Raw genomic sequence first — 26,700 nt, 5'->3', positions numbered from 1 at the left:
ACTGACAATTACCTGCTACTGATGAACTGCCTTCCAGTGTAACAATCCTAGATGGGTTTTCGAAGAGGTTTTTTGTTATATGCCCCATAACTTTATCAACAGTATCAATGAGTCCTCCAACATCTGGGGAAGCCTGCAAAAAATAAAATAAAATAAAATTCTGTTTTGAAATGCATTTGATACTGTAGCGCTACTTTTATTTGCTTGCATTTTATAAGCCTTTAAAACCATGAAATCCATTTACATAGTGTACTGGTTTTAAGCAGAATTTCAGTTAGAGTAAGTCATTCTGCTGGAAAAGTGAAAGGCTGAATGTCAGAGAGAGGAGGGCAGAATGTCAATTAAACAGCAATAATATCATACTTTTTACACCAACCATCCTGATAACGGCATGAAAGATCCATGATGATTCAACCCTAAACTGACATCCCGGCAAAATTCCTTAAATGTTTTAGACATTTTAAAGCTGGAAGCAATTTTAGCAGATGATATCTTCATATTACTGCATATTTTATCATCAGTTCTGGGTAAATGGGATGCAGACCTTATGTTTAGTTACCATAAGGAAAAAGCTGCTGGACAGGCTTCATATATATCAAAATTTCTGATAGATTGTGACCTAAGACCTATGCTATCCTGACCTTCAGTTACGCTTTTGATAAGAAAGCTGATAATATTACATAATGCTATACTATTTAATGTAAATATCTGAGTATGGAAGACTTTGTATCTTTCATCTGCATTCGGCTGGATTACAAGAGTGTCTATAAGGTTGATGTCGACCATATAAATTGTGAATTCATCTGGTGCAATCATGCTTTAATATTTTATCTGAGAAAACTCTACTGCAAAATCTCAATCTTTTGTACTCACAACCTTGAGCTTGGCCTTTTACCAAGATCATTTACTGTTAAATGCTGTATACAATTGGATTCATTGTTGCCTTAGACCTACCTAACCAACCCAAAAGATTAAAGTAAGAGATGTTCAACCCATCTGTAATAACACTACCAAAGCTTTCTTCAGGGTGGGCTCAGAGAGGGAAGCAAAGTCTGAAGTAGCTGGAAAGATCTTTCAGGCTTCTATTACGGATGAAGCAAATGCTGATGATACTGACACTACATTATTTCATGTATTTCTACTTCTGATCCTCCACTCCTCATATTTTGAACAATCCCTCACACACCATCAACAGTTCACTTTAGAAATGCATCATCCCTAAAGGTGGCCATTAGACAACTGATGCAGAACCAACCAACTTTTGTAGAACATATCAACCATATAATATTTGGGATTCCTGACAACTATCTAAAGATCCCCATACACATTAGACATTAGCCATCTGAACCAATATTGTTAGGATCGTCCGACAATCTAGAACCTATTGAATTTCCCCCATTTGAATTTTAAGGAGCAACCCTTTTGTTCTCCTCGGTGATGAGCCCCCTTACTAGCAGTGTCTGGTTTTTCCACTGTCCCTTTTGGAAACATCCTAGCTGAAAGTTCATGTGTGAGAAATAGTCAGGAAAGATAGTCCTATAGATGCCACCTATTTTATGTGGATAAAAAGCTTAAGGGTCAGTCCTTTTAGATTTCAAGCCAGATCTTTTTGTTCTCACCTGGGATAAGCCATTGTTAGTGGAGCCTGGCAGTGGTTTACACCTTGGTAATAATTGAAATACATGCACTCTTGGTAAAGCTGGGCATGGATTTGTAAGAAGATGTAGGAGTAATAGCTGTTGGCCAAATGTTTGTTATACAGTTTAGGTTCTGCTTGTAAACCAGAAAGCCACTTACTAGGCCCCTGAGTCATTTATATATGCCTTGGTTTGTAAAGTCTTTCTTAATGGGTCTACTCCATGCCATGGACATAGTGTAAGGGTAGCTATTATGGGACTCGTCTTCCCGCTTCAGCTCATACTTACCTGCTCCGGCACGCTCCTCCTGTTCCTCCAGCTGCCGGGTCCGCCGCCGTCTTCTCCGCTTCTTCTCACCCACGGCGGCGCGCTCCTCCTGCAGGCACACGTCCTCTTCCTGGTTCTCAGCGGGTGCGCATGCGCACTCCTCGCTCCAGCACCTCTCTGCGCATGTACACCTCACTTTCCTGAACTACAGGCGCCCGATACCTTTTCTCTATGATCCTGGGAGGACTCTGACCCGGAAGTCCTTCAGCACGTCTTGTATATAAGGTAATTCCTTCCTCTGCTCTTTGCCTGTTTGTCAATTGTCCTCATTTAACCCAGGTTCTCTATTCCTTGCTCCGTCCTGTGTCTCTGCCATAACCTGCCAGTCCTGGGCATCCGCCATATCCAGTCCGTCCTGTCTCCGCCATTCCCTGCCTGTCCTGGGCATCTGCCATATCCAGTTTGTCCTGTGTCTCTGCCATTCCCTGCCTGTCCTGGTCGTCCACCATGTCCAGTCCGTCCTGTGTCTCCGCCATTCCCTGCCTGTCCTGGTCGTCCGCTATATCCAGTCCAGCCTGTGTCTATCCAGTCCATCCTGTGTCTCCGCAATTCCCTGTCTGTCCTGGTTGTCTACCATATCCAGTCCACTCTGTGTTTCAGTTACTGTCACTCAGTCCTGTGTCTCCGCCTTAGCCACTTCCGCTTCCTTCCTCTCCTGCTTCCTGTTCCCCGGTATCAGCTTCCACGGCAATAGTTTCCCTCGGGCCTGTGTTGTGAATTCCGCTCTTGGGCTCCCTCCGGTGGTTGTAAGTGGCACTTTTGTGAGTTCTGCTCTTGGACTCCCTCTTGTGGTTTCTAGTGGTGTGGCTGCTCCTTGGAGTTAGCTGTCTTCAGCTGCTTCCACTGATCGTCTCTGCTCTGCTATTTATGTCTGCTGGTGCCACTTGTAAATGGTTCCTGGTTGGATTCACATCTCTTTGGATTTCCCTGTTATCCTGACCAGTTCAGCTAAGCTAAGTTTTTGCTTGCTCTTTTCTGTTCACAGATTGTGGACTTATCCGTTCTGTGTTTTCTATGTTTATCCAGCATTATCAGTATGAATTAATTCTGTCTTGCTGGAAGCTCTGGGAAGCAGATTTACCCTCCACACCTTTAGTCAGGTGTGGAGATTTTTAGTAAATTCTGCGTGGATTTTTGTAGTGTTTTATACTGACCGTACAGTATTCCATCCTGTCCTATCTATCAAGCTAGACTGGCCTCCTGTGCTCATCCTGGTTTCATTCTGCGTATGTCTTTTCCCTCTTCACTCACAGTCATTATTTGTGGGGGGCTAATCTATCCTTTGGGGATTTTCTCTGAGGCAAGATAGTTTTCCTGCTTCTGTCTTTAGGGGTAGTTAGCTCTTAGGCTGTGACGAGATGCATAGGGAGAGTTAGGAGCATTCCACGGCTGCTTCTACTGTTGTGTTGAGCTTAGGGACTGCGGTCAGTACAGTTATCACTTCCTTCAGAGCTCGTTCCATGTTGCTCCTAGACCACCGCATCATAACAGTACAAGTGGTCAAAAATGAATTAAATGCAGCTCAAAAGAAGGAAAAGAAAGTTCTGAACCATTTTTTATTCTGTGCTTTGGTTTGTCTTTTTTTTCCTCTTGATATCTGGGTGGTTCAGGATATATGTTTTGGCATGGATGTTCAGGGTTTGTTTTCTCGTGTGGATCAACTTGCTGCAAGAGTACAGAATATCCAGGACTATGTTGTCCAGACTCCGGCTTTAGAGCCCAGAATTCCTACTCCTGATTTGTTTTTTGGGGACAGATCCAAGTTTTTGAACTTTAAAAATAACTGCAAATTGTTTTTTGCTTTGAAACCCCGTTCTTCTGGTGATCCCATTCAGCAGGTGAAAATCATCATATCCTTGCTGCGTGGTGATCCTCAAGACTGGGCTTTTTCTCTTGAAACAGGGGATCCGGCATTATTGAATGTAGATGCATTTTTTCAAGTGCTCGGATTATTGTATGACGAACCTTATTCTGTGGATCATGCAGAAAAAACCCTGTTGGCCTTGTGTCAAGGTCAGGAAGCGGCAGAGTTATACTGCCAGAAATTTAGAAAATGGTCTGTGCTCACTAAATGGAATGAAGAGGCTCTGGCTGCTATTTTCAGAAAAGGTCTTTCTAAAACCCTTAAAGATGTTATGGTGGGCTTTCTTACGCCTGCCGGTTTGAGCGAATCTATGTCTCTAGCCATTCAGATTGATCGGCGTCTGCGCGAGCGCAAAGCTGTGCACCATATGGCAGTATCCTCTGAGCATAGTCCTGAACCTATGCAATGTGATAGGATTTTGACTAGAATAGAACGGCAGGAATTCAGATATCAGAATAGGCTGTGTTTTTACTGTGGTGATTCTGCTCATGTTATCTCTGATTGCCCTAAGCGTACTAAGAGAGTCGCTAGGTCTGTTACCATTAGTACTATACAGCCTAAATTTCTCTTATCTGTGACCCTGATTTGCTCATTGTCTGTTATGATTAGGTAATTCAGTACCACAATGGACATAGAAGTCAGAGCACATACAGTGACCTGACAATAACCCAAAAACATAGAACGAGCTCTGAGACGTGGGAACTCTGCTGACCGCAATCCCTAATCCTCTCCAACCACACTAGAGGCAGCCGTGAATTGCGCCTAACACTCCCTATGCAACTCAGCACAGCCTGAGAAACTAGCTAGCCTGAAGATAGAAAATAAGCCTACCTTGCCTCAGAGAAATACCCCAAAGGAAAAGGCAGCCCCCCACATATAATGACTGTGAGTTAAGATGAAAAGACAAATGTAGAGATGAAATAGATTTAGAAAAGTGAGGCCCGACTATCTGAACAGAGCGAGGATAGGAAAGGTAACTTTGCGGTCAACACAAAACCCTACAAACAACCACGCAAAGGGGGCAAAAAGACCCTCCGTACCGACTAACGGCACGGAGGTACACCCTCTGCGTCCCAGAGCTTCCAGCGAGCAAGAAAAACAAATAAACAAGCTGGACAGAAAAAACAGCAAACAAAAATAACACAAGAGCAACTTAGCTATGCAGAGCAGCAGGCCACAGGAAAGATCCAGGAGGAAGCAAGTCCAATACTAGAACATTGACTGGAGGCCAGGATCAAAGCACTAGGTGGAGTTAAATAGAGCAGCACCTAACGACTTCACCACATCACCTGAGGAAGGAAACTCAGAAGCCGCAGTACCACTTTCCTCCACCAACGGAAGCTCATAGAGAGAATCAGCCGAAGTACCACTTGTGACCACAGGAGGGAGCTCTGCCACAGAATTCACAACAGTACCCCCCCTTGAGGAGGGGTCATCGAACCCTCACCAGAGTCCCCAGGACGACCAGGATGAGCCACATGAAAGGCACGAACAAGATCGGGAGCATGGACATCAGAGGCAAAGACCCAGGAATTATCTTCCTGAGCATAACCCTTCCACTTAACCAGATACTGGAGTTTCCGTCTTGAAACACGAGAATCCAAAATCTTCTCCACACTATACTCCAACTCCCCCTCCACCAAAACCGGGGCAGGAGGATCAACAGATGGAACCATAGGTGCCACGTATCTCCGCAACAATGACCTATGGAATACGTTATGGATGGAAAAAGAATCTGGAAGGGTCAAACGAAAAGACACAGGATTAAGAACCTCAGAAATCCTATACGGACCAATGAAACGAGGTTTAAATTTAGGAGAGGAAACCTTCATAGGAATATGACGAGAAGACAACCAAACCAAATCCCCAACACGAAGTCGGGGACCCACACAGCGTCTGCGATTAGCAAAACGTTGAGCCTTCTCCTGGGACAAGGTCAAATTGTCCACTACATGAGTCCAAATCTGCTTCAACCTGTCCACCACAGTATCCACACTAGGACAGTCCGAAGACTCAACCTGCCCTGAAGAGAAACGAGGATGGAACCCAGAGTTGCAGAAAAACGGCGAAACCAAGGTAGCCGAGCTGGCCCGATTATTAAGGGCGAACTCAGCCAAAGGCAAAAAGGACACCCAGTCATCCTGATCAGCAGAAACAAAGCATCTCAGATATGTTTCCAAGGTCTGATTGGTTCGTTCGGTCTGGCCATTAGTCTGAGGATGGAAAGCCGAGGAAAAAGACAAGTCAATGCCCATCCTTGCACAAAAGGCTCGCCAAAACCTCGAAACAAACTGGGAACCTCTGTCAGAAACGATATTCTCTGGAATGCCATGTAAACGAACCACATGCTGGAAGAACAATGGCACCAAATCAGAGGAGGAAGGTAATTTAGACAAGGGTACCAAATGGACCATCTTAGAGAAGCGATCACAAACTACCCAAATGACCGACATTTTTTGAGAGACAGGAAGATCTGAAATAAAATCCATAGAGATATGTGTCCAAGGCCTCTTCGGGACCGGCAAGGGCAAAAGCAACCCACTGGCACGAGAACAGCAGGGCTTAGCCCGAGCACAAATCCCACAGGACTGCACAAAAGAACGCACATCCCGCGACAGAGATGGCCACCAAAAGGATCTAGCCACTAACTCTCTGGTACCAAAGATTCCAGGATGACCAGCCAACATCGAACAATGAACCTCAGAGATAACTTTATTCGTCCACCTATCAGGGACAAACAGTTTCTCCGCTGGGCAACGATCAGGTTTATTAGCCTGAAATTTTTGCAGCACCCGCCGCAAATCAGGGGAGATGGCAGACACAATTACTCCCTCTTTGAGAATACTCGCTGGCTCAGACAAACCCGGAGAGTCGGGCACAAAACTCCTAGACAGGGCATCCGCCTTCACATTTTTAGAGCCCGGAAGATACGAAATCAGAAAGTCAAAACGGGCGAAAAACAGCGACCAACGAGCCTGTCTAGGATTCAACCGCTTGGCAGACTCGAGATAAGTCAAGTTCTTATGATCAGTCAAGACCACCACGCGATGCTTAGCTCCCTCAAGCCAATGACGCCACTCCTCGAATGCCCACTTCATGGCCAGCAACTCTCGATTACCAACATTATAATTTCGCTCAGCAGGCGAAAACTTCCTGGAAAAGAAGGCGCATGGTTTCATCACCGAGCGATCAGAACTTCTCTGCGACAAAACAGCCCCCGCTCCAATCTCAGAAGCATCAACCTCGACCTGGAACGGAAGCGAAACATCTGGCTGACACAACACAGGGGCAGAAGAAAAACGACGCTTCAACTCTTGAAAAGCTTCCACAGCAGCAGAAGACCAATTGACCACATCAGCACCCTTCTTGGTCAAATCGGTCAATGGTTTAGCAATACTAGAAAAATTGCAGATGAAGCGACGATAAAAATTAGCAAAGCCCAGGAACTTTTGCAGACTTTTCAGAGATGTCGGCTCAGTCTAATCATGGATGGCCTGGACCTTAACAGGGTCCATCTCGATAGTAGAAGGGGAAAAAATGAACCCCAAAAATGAAACCTTCTGAACACCAAAGAGACACTTTGATCCCTTCACAAAGAATTGGCACGCAGGACCTGAAACACCGTTCTGACCTGCTTCACATGAGACTCCCAATCATCCGAGAAGACCAAAATATCATCCAAGTATACAATCAGGAATTTATCCAGGTACTCTCGGAAGATGTCATGCATAAAGGACTGAAACACTGATGGAGCATTGGCAAGTCCGAATGGCATTACTAGGTACTCAAAATGGCCCTCGGGTGTATTAAATGCAGTTTTCCATTCATCGCCTTGCTTAATACGCACAAGATTATATGCACCACGAAGAACTATCTTGGTGAACCAACTAGCCCCCTTAATCCGAGCAAACAAATCAGATAACAGTGGCAAGGGGTACTGAAATTTAACCGTGATCTTATTTAGAAGGCGGTAATCTATACAAGGTCTCAGTGAACCATCCTTCTTGGCTACAAAAAAGAACCCTGCTCCTAATGGCGACGAAGACGGGCGAATATGCCCCTTCTCCAAGGACTCCTTCACGTAACTCCGCATAGCGGCGTGCTCAGGCACAGATAAATTAAACAGTCGACCTTTTGGGAATTTACTACCAGGAATCAAATCGATAGCACAATCACAATCCCTATGCGGAGGTAGGGTATCGGACTTGTGCTCATCAAATACATCCCGGTAATCAGACAAGAATTCTGGGACCTCAGAAGGGGTGGATGACGAAATAGACAGAAATGGGACATCATCATGTACCCCCTGACAACCCCAGCTGGACACAGACATGGATTTCCAATCTAATACTGGATTATGGACTTGTAGCCATGGCAACCCCAACACGACCACATCATGCAGATTATGCAACACCAGAAAGCGAATAACCTCCTGATGTGCAGGAGCCATGCACATGGTGAGCTGGGTCCAATACTGAGGCTTATTCTTGGCCAAAGGTGTAGCATCAATTCCTCTCAATGGAATAGGACACTGCAAGGGCTCCAAGAAAAACCCACAACGCCTAGCATACTCCAAGTCCATCAAATTCAGGGCAGCGCCTGAATCCACAAATGCCATGACAGAATAAGATGACAAAGAACAGATCAAGGTAACGGACAAAAGAAATTTTGACTGTACCGTACCAATGGTGGCAGACCTAGCGAACCGCTTAGTGCGCTTAGGACAATCAGAGATAGCATGAGTGGAATCACCACAGTAGAAACACAGCCCATTCTGACGTCTGTGTTCTTTCCGTTCAACTCTGGTCAAAGTCCTATCACACTGCATAGGCTCAGGTTTATGCTCAGATAATACCGCCAAATGGTGCACAGATTTACGCTCACGCAAGCGTCGACCGATCTTAATGGCCAAAGACATAGACTCATTCAGACCAGCAGGCATAGGAAATCCCACCATGACATCCTTAAGGGCTTCAGAGAGACCCTTTCTGAAAATAGCTGCGAGCGCACCTTCATTCCATTGAGTGAGCACGGACCACTTTCTAAATTTCTGACAATATACCTCTATCTCATCCTGACCCTGACACAGAGTCAGTAAATTTTTCTCTGCCTGATCCACTGAATTAGGTTCATCGTACAGCAATCCGAGCACCAGGAAAAACGCATCAATATTACATAATGCAGGATCTCCTGGCGCAAGAGAAAATGCCCAGTCCTGAGGGTCGCCACGTAAAAAAGAAATAATGATCCTGACTTGTTGAACTGGGTCACCAGAGGAGCGAGGTTTCAAAGCCAGAAATAGTTTACAATTATTTTTGAAACTCAGAAATTTAGTTCTATCTCCAAAAAACAAATCAGGAATAGGAATTCTTGGTTCTAACATAGAATTATGAACCACAAAGTCTTGAATATTTTGTACTCTTGCCGTGAGCTGATCCACACATGAAGACAGACCTTTAATGTCCATCGCTACACCTGTGTCCTGAACCACCCAAATGTCTAGGGGAAAAAAAAGGCAAAACACAGTGCAGAGAAAAAAAAATGGTCTCAGAACTTCTTTTTTCACTCTATTGAGAATCATTAGTACTTTTGGCCTCCAGTACTGTTATGATTAGGTAATTCAGTACCACAATGGACATAGAAGTCAGAGCACATACAGTGACCTGACAATAACCCAAAAACATAGAACGAGCTCTGAGACGTGGGAACTCTGCTGACCGCAATCCCTAATCCTCTCCAACCACACTAGAGGCAGCCGTGGATTGCGCCTAATGCTCCCTATGCAACTCGGCACAGCCTGAGAAACTAGCTAGCCTGAAGATAGAAAATAAGCCTACCTTGCCTCAGAGAAATACCCCAAAGGAAAAGGCAGCCCCCCACATATAATGACTGTGAGTTAAGATGAAAAGACAAATGTAGAGATGAAATAGATTTAGAAAAGTGAGGCCCGACATTCTGAACAGAGCGAGGATAGGAAAGGTAACTTTGCGGTCAACACAAAACCCTACAAACAATCACGCAAAGGGGGCAAAAAGACCCTCCGTACCGACTAACGGCACGGAGGTACACCCTCTGCGTCCCAGAGCTTCCAGCGAGCAAGAAAAACAAATAAACAAGCTGGACAGAAAAAACAGCAAACAAAAATAACACAAGAGCAACTTAGCTATGCAGAGCAGCAGGCCATAGGAAAGATCCAGGAGGAAGCAAGTCCAATACTAGAACATTGACTGGAGGCCAGGATCAAAGCATTAGGTGGAGTTAAATAGAGCAGCACCTAACGATTTCACCACATCACCTGAGGAAGGAAACTCAGAAGCCGCAGTACCACTTTCCTCCACCAACGGAAGCTCATAGAGAGAATCAGCCGAAGTACCACTTGTGACCACAGGAGGGAGCTCTGCCACAGAATTCACAACAATTGTCGTCCTTTTCTGTCATGGCATTTGTGGATTCAGGCGCTGCCTCGAACTTAATGGACTTAGAATTCGCCAGGCGCTGTGGTTTTTCCTTGCAGCCTTTGCAGAGCCCTATTCCTTTGAGGGGCATTGATGCTACACCCTTGGCCAAGGATAATCCTCAGTACTGGAGACAGATGACTATGTACATGGCTCCTGCACATCAGGAAGATTGCCGTTTTCTGGTGTTGCATAACCTGCATGATGTTGTTGTACTGGGATTTCCATGGTTACATGAACATAATCCGGTGCTGGATTGGAAAACTATGTCTGTGACTAGTTGGGGTTGTCAAGGGGTACATAGTGAGGTTCCTTTGATGTCAATTTCCTCTTCCCCCTCTTCTGGGGTCCCTGAGTTTTTGTCGGATTTCCAGGATGTATTTGATGAGCCCAAGTCCAGTTCCCTTCCACCGCACAGGGACTGTGATTGTGCTATTAACTTGATTCCTGGTTGTAAGTTCCCTAAGGGCCGACTTTTCAATCTGTCTGTGCCAGAGCATGCCGCCATGCGGAGTTATGTTAAGGAATCTTTGGAGAAGGGGCATATTTGGCCCTCTTCGTCACCATTGGGAGCGGGTTTCTTTTTTGTTGCTAAGAAGGATGGCTCCTTGAGACCCTGTATTGATTATCGTCTTCTTAATAAGATCACGGTCAAATTCCAATACCCCTTGCCTTTGCTTACTGATTTGTTTGCTCAGATTAAGGGGGCTAGTTGGTTTACTAAGATTGACCTCCGAGGGGCATATAATCTTGTTCGTATTAAACAGGGTGACGAATGGAAAACTGCATTTAATGTGCCCAAAGGCCATTTTGAGTACCTTGTGATGCCATTTGGGCTCTCTAATGCTCCATCTGTGTTCCAGTCTTTCATGCATGATATTTTCCGCAATTATCTTGATAAATTCATGGTCGTATATTTGGATGATATTTTGATTTTTTCCGATGATTGGGAGTCTCATGTGAAGCAGGTCAGGATGGTGTTCCAGATCCTTCGTGATAATGCTTTATTTGTGAAGGCGTCTAAGTGCCTATTCGAAGTTCAGAAAGTCTTTTTTTGGGTTTTATTTTTTCTCCCTCGTCTATGGAAATGGATCCTGTTAAGGTCCAAGCTATTCATGACTGGATCCAACCCACATCTGTGAAGGGTCTTCAAAAAATTTTGGGCTATGCTAATTTCTATCGCCATTTCATTGCCAACTTTTCCAGTGTGGTTAAGCCCCTTACTGATTTGACGAAGAAAGGCGCTGATGTGACAAATTGGTCCTCTGAGGCTGTTGAGGCCTTTAAGGAGCTTAAACGCCGATTTACTTCTGCCCCTGTGTTGCGTCAACCGGATGTTTCTCTTCCTTTTCAGGTTGAGGTCGACGCTTCTGAGATTGGGGCAGGGGCCGTTTTGTCTCAGAGGGAGTCTGATGGTTCTTTGATGAAACCATGTGCTTTTTTTTCCAGAAAGTTTTCGCCTGCGGAACGTAATTATGATGTCGGCAATCGGGAGTTGTTGGCTATGAAGTGGGCATTTGAGGAGTGGCGACATTGGCTTGAGGGAGCTAAACACCGTGTTGTGGTCCTGACCGATCATAAGAATCTGATTTACCTCGAATCGGCCAAGCGGCTGAATCCTAGACAGGCTCGATGGTCCCTGTTTTTCTCCCGTTTTGATTTTGTGGTCTCTAAGAATGTTAAGGCTGATGCCCTCTCTAGGAGTTTTTTGCCTGATTCTCCTGGAGTCCTGGAGCCGGTGGGCATTCTTAAGGAGGGGGTGATACTTTCTGCTATCTCCCCTGATTTGCGGCGGGTGCTTCAGGAATTTCAGGCTGATAGGCCTGACCGCTGTCCAGTGGGGAAGCTGTTTGTTCCTGATAGATGGACAAGTAAGGTAATTTCTGAGGTTCATTGTTCAGTGCTGGCTGGTCATCCTGGGATTTTTGGTACCAGAGATTTGGTTGCTAGGTCCTTTTGGTGGCCTTTCTTGTCTCGCGATGTGCATGCTTTTGTGCAGTCCTGTGGGACTTGCGCCTGGGCTAAGCCTTGCTGTTCCCGCGCTAGTGGGTTGCTTTTGCCTTTGCCGGTCCCTGAGAGGCCCTGGACGCATATTTCCATGGATTTTATTTCGGATCTTCCTGTTTCCCAGAAGATGTCTGTTATCTGGGTTGTTTGTGACCGGTTCTCTAAAATGGTCCATCTGGTACCTTTGCCTAAGTTGCCTTCCTCCTCAGATCTGGTTCCATTGTTTTTTCAGCATGTGATTCGTTTGCATGGCATTCCGGAGAATATTGTGTCTGACAGAGGCTCTCAGTTTGTCTCTAGATTTTGGCGGGCCTTTTGTGCTAGGATGGGCATTGACTTATCTTTTTCTTCGGCGTTTCATTCTCAGACTAATGGCCAAACTGAGCGAACTGGAGACCTATTTGAGATGCTTTGTGTCTGCTGATCAGGATGATTGGGTGTCTTTCTTGCCGTTGGCCGAGTTTGCCCTTAATAATCGGGCTAGTTCGGCTACTTTGGTTTCACCTTTCTTTTGTAATTTTGGTTTTCATCCTCGTTTTTCTTCTGGGCAGGTTGAGCCTTCTGATTGTCCTGGTGTTGATTCTGTGGTGGACAGGCTGCAGCAGATTTGGACTCATGTGGTGGACAATTTGACGTTGTCTCAGGAAAGGGCTCAACGTTTTGCTAACCGCCGTCGGCGTGTTGGTCCCCGGCTTCGTGTGGGGGATTTGGTTTGGTTGTCTTCTCGTCATGTTCCTATGAAGGTTTCTTCTCCTAAGTTTAAGCCTCGGTTTATTGGTCCTTATAAAATTTCTGAAATTATTAATCCGGTGTCTTTTCGTTTGGCTCTTCCTGCCTCTTTTGCCATTCATGATGTTTTCCATAAATCTTTGTTGCGGAGATATGTGGTGCCCGTTGTTCCCTCGGTTGACCCTCCTGCCCCAGTGTTGGTTGAAGGAGAGTTGGAATATGAGGTTGAGAAGATTTTGGATTCTCGTTTTTTCGAGGCGGAGGCTTCAGTATCTTGTCAAGTGGAAGGGTTATAGCCAGGAGGATAATTCTTGGGTTGTTGCCTCCGATGTCCATGCCACCGATTTGGTTCGTGCTTTTCACTTGGCTCGTCCTGATCGGCCTGGGGGCTCTGGTGAGGGTTCGGTGACCCCTCCTCAAGGGGGGGGGTACTGTTGTGAATTCCGCTCTTGGGCTCCCTCCGGTGGTTGTAAGTGGCACTTTTGTGAGTTCTGCTCTTGGGCTCCCTCTTGTGGTTTCTAGTGGTGTGGCTGCTCCTTGGAGTTAGCTGTCTTCAGCTGCTTCCACCGATCGTCTCTGCTCTGCTATTTGTGTCTGCTCTGTCCTTCAGCTGGTGCCACTTGTAAATGGTTCCTGGTTGGATTCACATCTCTTTGGATTTCCCTGTTATCCTGACCAGTTCAGCTAAGCTAAGTTTTTGCTTGCTCTTTTTCTGTTCACAGATTGTGGACTTATCCGTTCTGTGTTTTCTATGTTTATCCAGCATTATCAGTATGAATTAATTCTGTCTTGCTGGAAGCTCTGGGAAGCAGATTTACCCTCCACACCTTTAGTCAGGTGTGGAGATTTTTAGTAAACTCTGCGTCGATTTTTGTAGTGTTTTATACTGACCGCACAGTATTCCATCCTGTCCTATCTATCAAGCTAGACTGGCCTCCTGTGCTCATCCTGGTTTCATTCTGTGTATGTCTTTTCTCTCTCCACTCACAGTCATTATTTGTGGGGGGCTAATCTATCCTTTGGGGATTTTCTCTGAGGCAAGATAGTTTTCCTGCTTCTGTCTTTAGGGGTAGTTAGCTCTTAGGCTGTGACGAGATGCATAGGGAGAGTTAGGAGCATTCCACAGCTGCTTCTAGTGTTGTGTTGAGCTTAGGGACTGCGGTCAGTACAGTTACCACTTCCTTCAGAGCTCGTTCCATGTTGCTCCTAGACCACCGCATCATAACAGGCCTGCCCCTAATGCTCCCTGTATAGGGGGTGGTCCATCTGGTAAGCTCACCCTTGGGAGGTTCGTTGTCACGGTACTGTGGGTTCACTCTTGGGGTTCGGAAGTTCTGACAGTACAAACAGGCCATGGACCGTGCTGGTGCCCCTACTCCTAGCCAGAAGGAATTATTATTCCTCCGGGAGAATCAGTCAAGGATTATGTCCTTTTTGAGGTCCATGCAGGCCTCCGACCCTGGGAGCGCCTCTCAGTTAGCAAGTCTCCAACAAGAGCTGGCCCAACAGCGTAACACTCAAGCTCATATTCTTAATTTTATGGCCTTCGTGCCCTCCAGTCTTCCGCTCCCATTCCCTTTCAGGCTTTGGCTCCTCATCCACGTCCCCGTTTGGCTAAACCTCCTCGCTATAGTGGGGATCCTAAATTGTGCAGAGGATTTTTAAACCAATGCCAGCTTCATTTTGAGTGACTTCCCATGCAGTATCCCACTGACCGTTCTAAAGTGGCTTTTGTAATCTCTCACCTTCAGGGCGAGGCTTTGGCGTGGGTTAATCCTTTTGGGAGCGGGGTGATCCCCTTGTTTCCCAACTCTCCTCCTTTGTTGATACTTTTCATAAAGTATTTGATGAACTGGGTCGTTTGGCCTCTACCACCGAGTCTCTGTTTAACCTTCATCAAGGTACACTTTCGCTGGGTCAATACGCCATCTGCTTTCACACCCTTTCATCCGAATTAGGATGTAATAATGAGGCTTTAGTGGGAGCCTTCTGGCGTGGGCTTTCTCCTCGAATCAAGGATGAGTTGGTGGGTCAAGATACTCCATCATCCTTGGAGGATCCTATCGCTTTGGCAACACGCATTGATTTACATTTCCAGGAAGGTTCTTGAGAATCCGCTAGAGAGACGAGATTTCCTCGACTCCCTCCAGTTACTCCTAATTCTTCCTGTTCTCGGTCTGAGTCGACCTCTGCCCCGGTACCCATGCAGGTGGACTGTCTTAAACCTGTGGATCAGCATTGGAAAGAGAGGCTTGCTCAAGGTCTCTGTGTTTCTATTGTGGCAGTGCGTCTCATCTCTTGCGTTCCTGTCCTTTGAGGCCGGGAAACGCCTCCGCCTAGGACAGGTAAGAGAGGTCTCCCTAGATATCCCAGAACCCTCTCAACCCCTCACTCTTTCTGTTCTTTTACATCTGGGTAATAAACGTTTCTCTGACTCTGCTTATAAAGATTCCGGGGCAGCCGGGAACTTTATCCAACTCGAGGCAGTTAGGAGATTGCGGATTCCGGTCAGATCCCTGGAGACTCCTCGACAGATTCCGTCAGTCGATAGCCAACCTCTGCGGGAGTCCATTACATTGGTTACTGAAGAATTGGAACTCCAAATTGGAATACTGCATCGTGAGAAGATAGTCTTCTATGTGCTGCGATCTTTGTCCCACACGTTTCTTCTTGGACTTCCTTGGTTAAGAACTCATGAGCCTTGTATTGACTGGCGGTCTGGCGAAATCCTGCGTTGGGGACTCCTGCCAGAATAAATGTTTGCTTCCTGTGTTACCAAGAGAATCTTCTTGTCCTATCTTGGGGTCCTCCAATTTACCTACCGCGTATTTGTCTTTTCTGGATGTCTTCGATAAGAAAGAGGCTGACACCTTACCTCCGCATCGACCCTATGACTGCCCAATTGATCTAGTTCCGGGCTCTACTCCTCCCCCAGGTCGAATCTACTTGTTGTCTCCTGCCGAGACTCAAGCCATGACTGAATACGTCCGGGAGAATTTAACCAAAGGTTTTATTCGCAAATCCTCCTCCCCTGCAGGTGCGGGTTTTTTCTTCGTTAAGAAGATGGATGGGACATTTCGTCCGTGTATAGACTACCGTGGCCTCAACAATCTCACAATGAAGAACAAGTACCCGCTACCACTCATACCTGAGTTATTTGATCGCCTGGGAGGAGCCCGAATTTTCACGAAATTGGATGTTCGATTCGTTCAGGAGACGAATGGAAAACTGCTTTTAACACCCGGGAGGGTCACTATGAGTATTTAGTCATGCCTTTCAGCTTATGTAATGCTCCAGCAGTGTTCCAGGAGTTTGTGAATGATGTTTTCCGAGATCTACTCTACTCCTGTGTGGTGGTGGTGTGGCTTCTCACAGAAGAGATGTCCGTCAAGTGCTCTCCCGTCTTAGAGAGAATCGTCTCTACACCCAACTTGAGAAATGTGTTTTTGAGCAGTCTTTGCTACCGTTCTTGGCTATATCATTTCTGACTCTGGCTTGCAAATGGACCCGGAGGAAAGTGTCTGCTGTGCTTAACTGGCCACGCCCTCAGGGAGTGAAAGCAATTCAACGTTTTCTTGGGTTCGTCAATTACTACCGGCAGTTTATTCCACATTTCTCCACTCTGGTCGCCTCAATTTCTGCTTTGACTCGCAAGGGGTCCAATCCCCACATCTGGTCTTCTGAAGCTGAAGATGCTTTTCGGTCTCTGAAACATGCATTTGCCTCGGCTCCTGTAATCCGTCGGCCTGAGATCAACAAACCCTTTATTCTTGAGGTAGACGCTTCTGCCATTGGAGCTGGTGCAGTACTCTCCCAGAGATTTTCTTCCGGACGATTGGCTACTTGTAGTTTCTTTCCCAAAATCTTCTCCGCCTCGGAGAGGAACTACGCCACTGGTGACAAGGAACTATTGGCCATAAAATTTGGGCTGGAGGAATGGCGTTATCTCTTAGAGGGAGCTGTTCACCCTTTCAAGATCTTTACAGACCACAAGAACCTTGAATATATCCGCTCTGCGCAAAGACTGAATCCCCGACAAGCCAGATGGTCGTTATTCTTTGCCCGTTTTGACTTCGAACTACATTTCCGTCCTGGCGACAAGAACTTTAAAGCTGAAGCTTTGGCCAGGTAATTTCTTGCATCTGATGTTGTAGAGGAACCAGCACACATCGTGGACCCCAGCAAAATTATTCTTGTGGCTCCGGTCAGCTTGTCTTCCTTACCACCAGGTAAAACCCTTGTCTGGGTGAACAAGAGGTCTCGAGTCCTACGTTGGGGCCATGCCTCAAGACTGGCAGGCCATGTCGGGTACAAGAAAACGCTCTCTCATTTTGCATCATTATTGGTGGCCATCCCTTCTTTCGGATGTTCGGGGTTTTGTCGCTTCGTGTCCGTCTTGTGCTAGGAACAAGGTTCCCAGACATCTGCCCTCCGGTCTCCTACATCCTCTTCCAGTTCCTTCAGTCCCGTGGCAACATATTGACTTTATTACTGATCTGCATCAGTCCTCTGGTCATACAGTCATTTTTGTTGTTGTGGATCGATTCTGAAAGATGGCTCACTTCATCCCTTTGCCTGGATTGCCTTCCGCTCCTGAATTGGTCAGAATCTTCATTTCTCATGTCTTCCCGATTCATGGCTTTCCGTTGCACATAGTTTCTGATAGAGGAGTTCAGTTCACTTCTCGTTTCTGGCGGGCTCTATGTAAATTAATGAATGTTACCCTGGATTTTTCTACAGCTTATCATCCTCAGACCAACGGACAAGCAGAGTGCATAAACCAAATACTGATGACTTACCTTCATCATTTTTCCAACGCTCATCAAGATAACTGGTCTGATTTGCTTCCGTGGGCTGATTTCGCTTACAATAACCACATCAATGAGTCTTCTTCCAAGTCTCCATTCTTCACCGCCTATGGGCAACATCCTGGTATCCCTCTGCCGGTACTCCCTGTCTCGGGTGTGCCAGCGGCTGATCTTCTGTCTGAGGATTTCTCCAGGGTCTGGCAGGAGACCAAAATCGCCCTGGAACAGGCTCAGGCCAGGATTAACAGACATGCCAATAAACGACGTCTGGATTCTCCTGTATATCGGTCAGGCGATAAAGTGTGGTTGTCCTCCAGGTTTATTCGTCTTAAGATTCCCTCATATAAATTGGGTCCATGGTACATTGGCCCTTTCGAGGTTGTGTCTCGTATCAATGATGTTTCCTACAAGCTGAAATTGCCTGCTTCTCTTCGCATACCTAATTCTTTTCATGTTTCTCTTTTGAAACCAGTTGTCTTCAATCAGTTCCTTGTTTCTCCTGCTCAAACTCCTTTACCTGTCTCTGATCCAGATGTTTTTGAGGTTAAAGACATTCTTGCCATGAAAAAGTTGAGAGGTAAAACTCTCTTTTTGGTTGATTGGAAGGGTTTTTGTCCCGAGGAGAGGTCTTGGGAGCCCCGTGATAGCATACAAGCTCCTCAGATTTTATCCAGGTTTCTGTCTGGTCTTAGAAAAGGGGGGAGTAAGAGGAAGGGTACTGTCACGGGGTACTCTTGGGGTTCGGAAGTTCTGACACAATGTATCACTTAGTTTACTGGGGGCAAGAGTTGTGGCACAATCAGAGGCTTTAGATTTAGCATGAAGCAGAGCAGAGAACGCTAATCCCGCCCCAACCAGGCTCTGTATGTACATAGCTATAGACAATGAGCTGTTTATCACATGAGGGGGCGGAGTCGTACTGTACAACAAACCTGGCAGTGATAATGTCCCAGTGATAAAACCTTCATTGCAAGTAAACACAGCCTAATAAGTGACACATCACTGAATTATGTGTTTTAACCTACCTCATGGTGTCCTGAGATTATATAACAAAAACCTGCTGACAGATTCCCTGGCGTCTCATATGTCAGTCTTAATGAGGGGTATGTAGGGAATTCAATCACTTAATTAATTTGGCACATCTTCTGAGTGGCAGGTGCCTTCATGCTCCTCACCAGAAATCTCCTAACATATGAAAAGCCACCACTTTTGAAGATTTTGACAAGTAGGCATAGCCATGCCCAGCACAACCCTGGCGTTTAAACAGATCCACACACTTGCTCAGCGCTGGGCAAAAGTCACAAACTGTTTACGCAATTTCATTTTGCACAAAAGTTTAGCAATTTTTCAGAGTGTTTTACGCTAGAACATTGATGTAGAAACTTTGACGAACTTGAGCCATAATTGAGTGTTCAACAAAAGGAAAAGAAATACAGAGAATGATGGAATAATCATAGTAACGTGCCTACAATGCTAAAGATACAACACTACTATACTTACTATTGGCATGTCACCCCAGGTAGGTAAAGAAAGAACTTCTCCCACAGTCTTGAGAAAGGCCTAAAAGTATACAATGCAATTAATCAGATTATACTCATGCATATTCCCAACAGATGTTTCCCAGCAAACTAATCCTGAAGCATAACGAATGCCTTGCCGGAAATACATGCATCCTCAGCATTAAAGTTCCTGGTTTATGCCTACTTAGTTTATAGGTATATTACTTAACCGATTAATTATAATGGAAAAATACATGGGAATGATACAGTGCTTCAATTAGGCTATAACATAGGCCAATGAATCTAGCATTTGTTGTAGTGGCATTTTACTGCGCTTCTGCAGAATCGCCTCTGCTCACAGATAAATCTTTTACAATACCAAATGCACAACACTGCAAAATTGAGAAAAGTCATTTTTTTATGTCGCATTAAAGAATCTGTAGATTTTTAATACAAAAAGAAGTGTAAGTAATTTGCAATCCCTTGACTGGAAATTGGAAGAGATTATTCCATTATGTAAAAGGAGAAGTAAAATAAATGGTGGCACAAAGTCCATGTTTATTTGCTTCAATTTCAGACCCATGGTTTTGGAGGTGGCTTTATACCTACACAATAAATCATAATGGAAGCTATAATTTACATTGTGGAATAGCATGATTGTTATTACATCAAATCATGAGTAATAAAGATGTTTTCTTGGGCTTTAATATGAATGTCAAAGTGACACCTCTTCATACAATGTGTATGGTGCTGCAAGCTTCTCCAATTCACTTGTATGGGAGATAGCTTGTAGTACCAATCATGGCCACAACACAATGTATGGAGCTGTGCCATGTCCAGCAACTGTAGTCCCGCTGATCAGCTGATCGGCATGGGTGGCGGGAGTCAGACGCCCACTGATCTGATATCGATGACCTATGCATAGATCAACAGCTTAATAATGATAAGTGGAAAAATACTGTATAATCTGTTCTTATGTTTATGTAGAATGCAGAAAATAATGGAAAAACCCGACACTGGTGAACCTAAAGAAATTATATATTTCAGCAGATCAGTGTCACTATATCCAGCAAGCAGGAGGGCTAGTGCCAACCCCGCAGGTGACCTCACCGGTCTCTGTTGGGAATAGTGACACCTCTCTGCTGATGGTTTATTACTATTCAGCTAAGCAGACAGCAGACCAGAGGCTGCGCATACGGCAGAGGGGAAGACTGTGAATTGGGGGAGACCTGTACAAGGAAGACACTCAGGGACAGAGCAGGGACCAGCCCCCGTCACTTATGATGCTTCATTTCAGGGCGGCAAATGAAGCATGGGGAGTGTCAGGATGCCCCTGCCCCCCTGCTGACGCTTTGTTTCAGGGTGGAAAGGGAAGTGACAGCAGTTTCTGCCAGCAGATGACGATTTGTTTGAGTATCCCATCATGCACTAAGGATTCTCAAACGAATCGAATTAAGTAGGTAATACAATCAGAACCCTATGTTCAGTACAGATTGAATGACAGAGAATTTTACCATGACTTGGAGAACAAAAGATACTTGTTTTTAAAGATTTATTAACTGATATTTACTTTTGGGTTTCGGACTAGCCCTTCAAATATGAAATACCTGACCACATAATGCTCACATAAAGGGTACTCTCACACTAGCGTAGATTCCATCATTCGAGAAAATCGGGCCCATTATGCATTATGCCGAGTTTGAGCCGAGTGTCACCTTAGTGTAGTCTGATTCTCTCTCGCATGAGAGAATCGTATCACAGGTGAGGAAAAGACTGAGAACCAGATTTCTCCATCTTCTCCAATAGATAAAAATCCCTTAGGTTACAGGTAAAAAAGGAACCTTATTCTGGTAATAATAACAAGATGAAGTCCTCAGGTACATCAAAGTGTAGTATGTGAATTTCCATACCCTTGGATATACCTGAGAATGTCATTTTTGTAACCTTACCGGAATAAAATTCCAATTTTACCAGGAATCAGGGCTGGAGGAGTTTTTCTATTTTCTATTGGATTTACATGGTGTCACATTGAGCAGAAGTGGCTTCCTTCTATGCCGAGGATCATAGCATTGGTGAGCTGGTTCCATACCACTACCACACCACAGGCCGGACAGCTCCTTTAATGTTCTCCAATGTCAAAGCCAAAATTCTGATAACAAGCAAATTGTTACACGAGCAGAAATTTTTTAGTTTTTAATTTTACAGTTAGAAAAAAAGGCTTTCTTATTGAGGTTGTCTAGTGCAATAAGATGTCCTCCAAAGTATTTAATTTAGTAACTTAAAAACTTCATGTTTCAAAAGTGTCCCAGACTTCAGCTATGAGCTTTAGTTCCTTGTCTCAGCAGATCCTCTTCCTTTTCCTGCCTGATACATTTACTTTATTGGCATGTGACCAAAGCTATATGGAGGGGTCTGGCTGACTTTTTATTTAAGCCAGACCTCTTTTCTGCCTATACATCAACTGTAAAAGAGAAGGGGGTTGGCTTAGCTATTGAATGAGCATTTAACATTTTCAAACTAGTGCGTGCTGACACAGGAATGCTGTAGTGCGTCAGGCACAAATTGAAAAGGGATCTCGCACTACATGAAGTATATTAGTAAGTTGAATAACTTATTTAGTTAAACATATTCGAGGTAATTATTTTGCACTGGAAAACCTATAGTAATATTAGTAATATTTATAATGTATTGTTCATATAAATGTTAGAAACTGAAATGAACTGTACTCTAGTACTTATATGGTTGTTCGACAGTGAAATAATTTTTTTCACTGATACTTGTGGTTCTCTGCATATGGCCTGTGCAGTCTCTTCCTAGAGGGGTATGCTGGCCTATTTCTCTCTCAAGCTCCATGACACATCCAGTCTGGTCATCTTCCCAGAGCTGACTGACTAAGGAGAACAGCTAGCCTGGTTATATGCAGGGCTAGCCAAGTGATCTACTCAAAACTTGTAGAGCTAGGACTTAATCTTAGCCTACCTGACATTGCTACATCATGGATTAATTAAAAATAATAAAAAGAGGCATACTCACCAATATTTTACTGTCAGTCACCCCCTTCATGTGCCAGTTATCTAATTTATGTTCTAATTTACTGTGATATGCCCATATTTCCATTATTTATCTCTAAAGTATGCATAGACTCTGGCATACTACTGAGCTCTCCAACAGTCCTGTAGAAACCGGCACAACAGAAGGGCATGTAGATACAGACTGGTGAGTCAGCCGTATAGATTCTAGGCAGTGTTACCTGAGTCAAGTTGCCGGCTGTGTCTTCTGTTAAGGATATATTGGGCAGGATCTGTGAGACATCTTCCAAGTAGCCTAAGACAGGCTGTGAGTGGGAAGATCGTCTTCTGTCTTGGGTCAGATTTGTTATAATGAGATCATAGGTATCAGTGGAGACCTGGTAATAACAAACATAAGAAAGATAGTATGAAAATATCAGTCATCCGCAACCTGAAGCAAGGTATTTCACTACTGAAATGTACATTACAATCTGATATTCATACTTTCTATACAAATCAATGTTTTAAGTACAAAATACAGTGGACATTTAATAAGATGTAAAAAAAAATGTTGGTCTATTACTGTAATGTTCTTAGCTAACCATGGGCAACCTGAGCTGGTAGCCGCACACAATATGTTAAAGCCAAACCTAGACTGCCAATCTAATATGGACAATCTGAGCCTGAAGGTTATGGTAGTAGAAGTTCTATCATTGGGATGGAGGCAATAGCATGCAGGAAAAGTCTAATGCTCATTTGGGTTACTTATCTGGTAAAGCATTTCCATTATTTAAGTCACCTCAGTACAAAGCCATCAAGGGGTATCAAGCAAATACATAAAAGTATAGCTAATTTTTAAAGCGAACCTAACAACTTTCCCAGGTCTGCAAGCTGCCAACATGTACAGTATTTATTGGTCTGTTAATATCCTGCCTTATTGCCTAATTAATTTCTGAATATGACAAAAAATAAAATTATTAATAGGTTGGAGATATGCTAATTAGTAATTGACTAGTTAAGGGGGGGGGTGTTGTTCTCCGGAGACTAGTCATCCCATTAATCATATTATCATGCCCCTTGCGGGTGCGAGTAGGATAATTTCCACCACCATTGCCTCCCTGTGCATGTGCAGTATGTTGATGAAGATGGGTGCGTACACCCAGCTTACTGTGCATGCTCATGGAGGCAGAGATTTGCAGAGAGGCGGTAGTGACGCTGCTATTGCAAATTATATTACTCACATAACAGGGACGTGATAACATGGTTAGTTGAGCTATTACTGCAGGGAAACAATACACCCCCACAACTAGTAGCCCACTAATTAGCACATTAACAGTGTAGTTATAAAATAATTTTTTTGTCATATGCAGAAATAAATTGCACAATAAAAATGTCTTCTTAGGCAGGGTATTAACAGAGCAATAAATATATGGGACCTGGCAAGTAGTCAGATAGCTGCCTTCAAGAAATCCACCAAACCTTATCAACTTAAAATCACCAATATTTTTCTTACCGTGGGGTGTAATGTTCCTGGAGCACTGGATATTGTTGCGGTGGGAAATGATTCATCCCCTGACAAGAAACTGACAATTAATATAGGAGCATTCTACATTCAGAACAAGCAGTGTAACTAGTCAGGGCACAGTTGAGCATCATTTAAAAGGGTTGTCCACTACTAGGACAACCTCTTCTTAAACTAAATGTTCGGCCCCCATAAATTAATAAAGCCTATACTCACCCTTACCTTGCCGGCACCATTCACGCGGTCTCGGCACTCACTCTACCCTTAGCTGTGATTTGGTGGAATGACATGTGACGCTGGTGCTAAATCAGAACTGGGGTCACTGTCTCTGTCACTGAACATGAACAGGAAGCCAGGGCAACAGCTCATCCCGGACTACCTCTTCGTGTTCAGTTTGTCCGAAGGTGGAGACAGTGATGCCAACGCTGATTAGGCATCACGTGTCATTCCACCGCATCACAGTCCCAGGACCGCGAGTGGCGACACTGTTGGAAGGGAGCCGGGAGGTGAGTATAAGCTTTATTATTTATCGGAGCTGAACATTTCGTTTAAGTAGGGGTTGTCCTAGCAATGTACAATCCCTTTAATGGCACGTATTAGCACAGGAACTTAAACACATGGGATGTCAAGCATTTTATATATTTAAAGTGATACTCTCATACATGAGAGATTACACCGACAACGCACCACCAGAACTATACCACATCTGAAAGGCTTAATAATATAAGGACATTGTATTACACATTATAACTAATATACTTATGGCTGCCAACCATCCATACATTTGTGGAGAGTCCAATATAATAAAATATGGTCTCTGTTAACTTGGAGAAGCTAGCACCAATTATAACTTTTACACGAAATTCTGCCTTAAAGAGGGACTCCGATCTCTCCTTCACATCCCATATACAATCTCTTGCCCGCTCGTGCCACTTACACCTAAAAAACATCTCTAGAATCTGCCCTTTTCTCACTATGGAAACAACAAAAACCCTCACTGTTGCCCTGATCCACTCCCGCCTGGACTACTGCAATGCTCTATTAATTGGCCTCCCCCTTACTCAACTTTCCCCTCTCCAGCCTATCCTTAATGCAGGGTTGTCTATCTAGCTAATCGTTACTCGGACACGTCTGCTCTTCGCCAGTCGTTACACTGGCTGCCCGTTCATTATAGAATCCAATTCAAAGTACTTGTTCTCACCCACAAAGCTCTCCACAGTGTGGTACCCCCTTACATCTCCTCCCTCATTTCTGTCTATCGGCCTAACTGACCTCTGTGCTCTGCAAATGTCTTCCGACTAACCTCTGCACTAATCCGTACCTCCCAATCCCGACTCCAAGACTTCTCCCGTGCTGCGCCAATCCTCTGGAATGCTCTACCCCAAGATATTAGGTCCATTCACAATTTGCATACTTTTAGGCGCTCGCTCAAAACACATTTGTTCAGAGCAGCCTATCACATTCAGTAATCAAAGTCATGTTATGTTTGTGTGTGTAGCCCATTCACTATCTCCATCTATCCTCCACCCCCTGAAGATGGCTGGACCATCATTGTAAATACATCATAGTAAATACACACCTGTGCTTTGTATCTCCCCCACCTCATTGTAGATTGTAAGCTCTCACGAGCAGGGTCGTCTTGTGTTGCTTTATTGTATTGTTAACATTGTTATTTATGACTGTTGTGTTTCAAACTGTTAAACTGTAAAGTGCTGCGGAATATGTTGGCGCTATATAAATAAAGGTTATTATTATTATTATTATTATTATCACTTGCCAGATTTTTTTACCTGGTGTAAAATCCATTATTTTCCTGAATTTTACATTGTTTTTATTTTGCTCCTGTGCAAATGACAGGTCTTCTCCAAAAACCACTCTGTATTTCACTAATAGGCTCGATTTATCAAAGTGAAATCTGAGGTAAAATGCTTTGAAAAGTTGCTACATGTTTGCACAGTACGAAGTTCTGCAAAAATGTTGCTACTTTTGGCACTTTCAAGCCAGTTTTGGCCAGGTCTGCCACAATCGGTGGAACTAGGGCGGGAGAGAGCGTTTCGTCTAGTTCATGAACGATTGTGATGTACCTTACACTACAAATTTTACTCTAGTCACTTTTAAGATGCGCCTATAACTCCACCACCCCCTCATAAACACCGGCATGACCATCAATGGTCTTGATTAATTGGGCCCATAATCTTTACGAAACAGTATGATTCACCGAAGTGTAAGACAGCAACTTCTGTGTGAATTAAGCATTAACTGTCCAGAAAATATGGTAAATTAAGGGTGGAAATAATCTAATACAGGACCAGATAGAGGGGGTTTAGAGGCTCAAAGAAAAGTGACAGGTTCTCTTTAAGAATGTTCTAAGAAGAATAAAAAAAACAACATGTGCTGTTACTCTGCGCTGTTCTGGACTATAAAAATGCTGGTGCTACAAAGGTTAAAATTAGCACAAAGAATAATCGTTCTCGTGCATGTTTAATAAGTGCCAACAGGAGAGCAGTGCGGAAATTCCTGAATCCTGCGCTGGCTGAACAGTTCTCCAGCTGCAGAGAGACATCTGCAGAAGTGCAGCAGCATAGATGCTACGTTCATACTGCCTTTAAAAGGGAACATAGACGGTTTATCTAAATGCTGAATGGTTTCTTTCATGTTCCACCTAGTTGTAACTATTGCACACATAAAGTATAACTGACATTAATCCTGTTCTGTAATAACTAAAAGAAAGAAATGCAAATCTCTCAATCCTGTTATTTCTCACAGCTTTACATCACATCATCTTCACTATTGAAGCATTCCAGAGCTATAACCTCATAAAGTGACAATGGTCATAATTGACAA

The 26,700-nt window shown here is 44.3% G+C and overlaps 1 protein-coding gene across 1 annotated transcript in view; it reads right to left on the bottom strand.

Annotated features, from left to right (window-relative positions):
• The window catches only part of ADGRD1 (adhesion G protein-coupled receptor D1), a 1,443,566-nt gene that overhangs the window by 1,261,596 nt on the left and 155,270 nt on the right, over positions 1–26,700 (bottom strand). Inside the window, exons 7-10 of the mRNA XM_069756056.1 lie at positions 23,848–23,906; positions 22,577–22,732; positions 19,328–19,387; positions 13–133 (exon numbers count right to left, since the gene is read on the bottom strand). Of these exons, the coding sequence (XP_069612157.1) occupies positions 13–133; positions 19,328–19,387; positions 22,577–22,732; positions 23,848–23,906 (396 nt within the window). The remainder of the gene's footprint in view (positions 1–12; positions 134–19,327; positions 19,388–22,576; positions 22,733–23,847; positions 23,907–26,700) is intronic.

This window comes from Ranitomeya imitator, chromosome 1, assembly GCF_032444005.1.
Source record: "Ranitomeya imitator isolate aRanImi1 chromosome 1, aRanImi1.pri, whole genome shotgun sequence".
Lineage (NCBI taxonomy): Eukaryota > Metazoa > Chordata > Amphibia > Anura > Dendrobatidae > Ranitomeya > Ranitomeya imitator.
The sequence above is the reverse complement of the archived record's forward strand: the minus strand, read 5'-3'. Positions and strand labels throughout refer to the sequence as shown.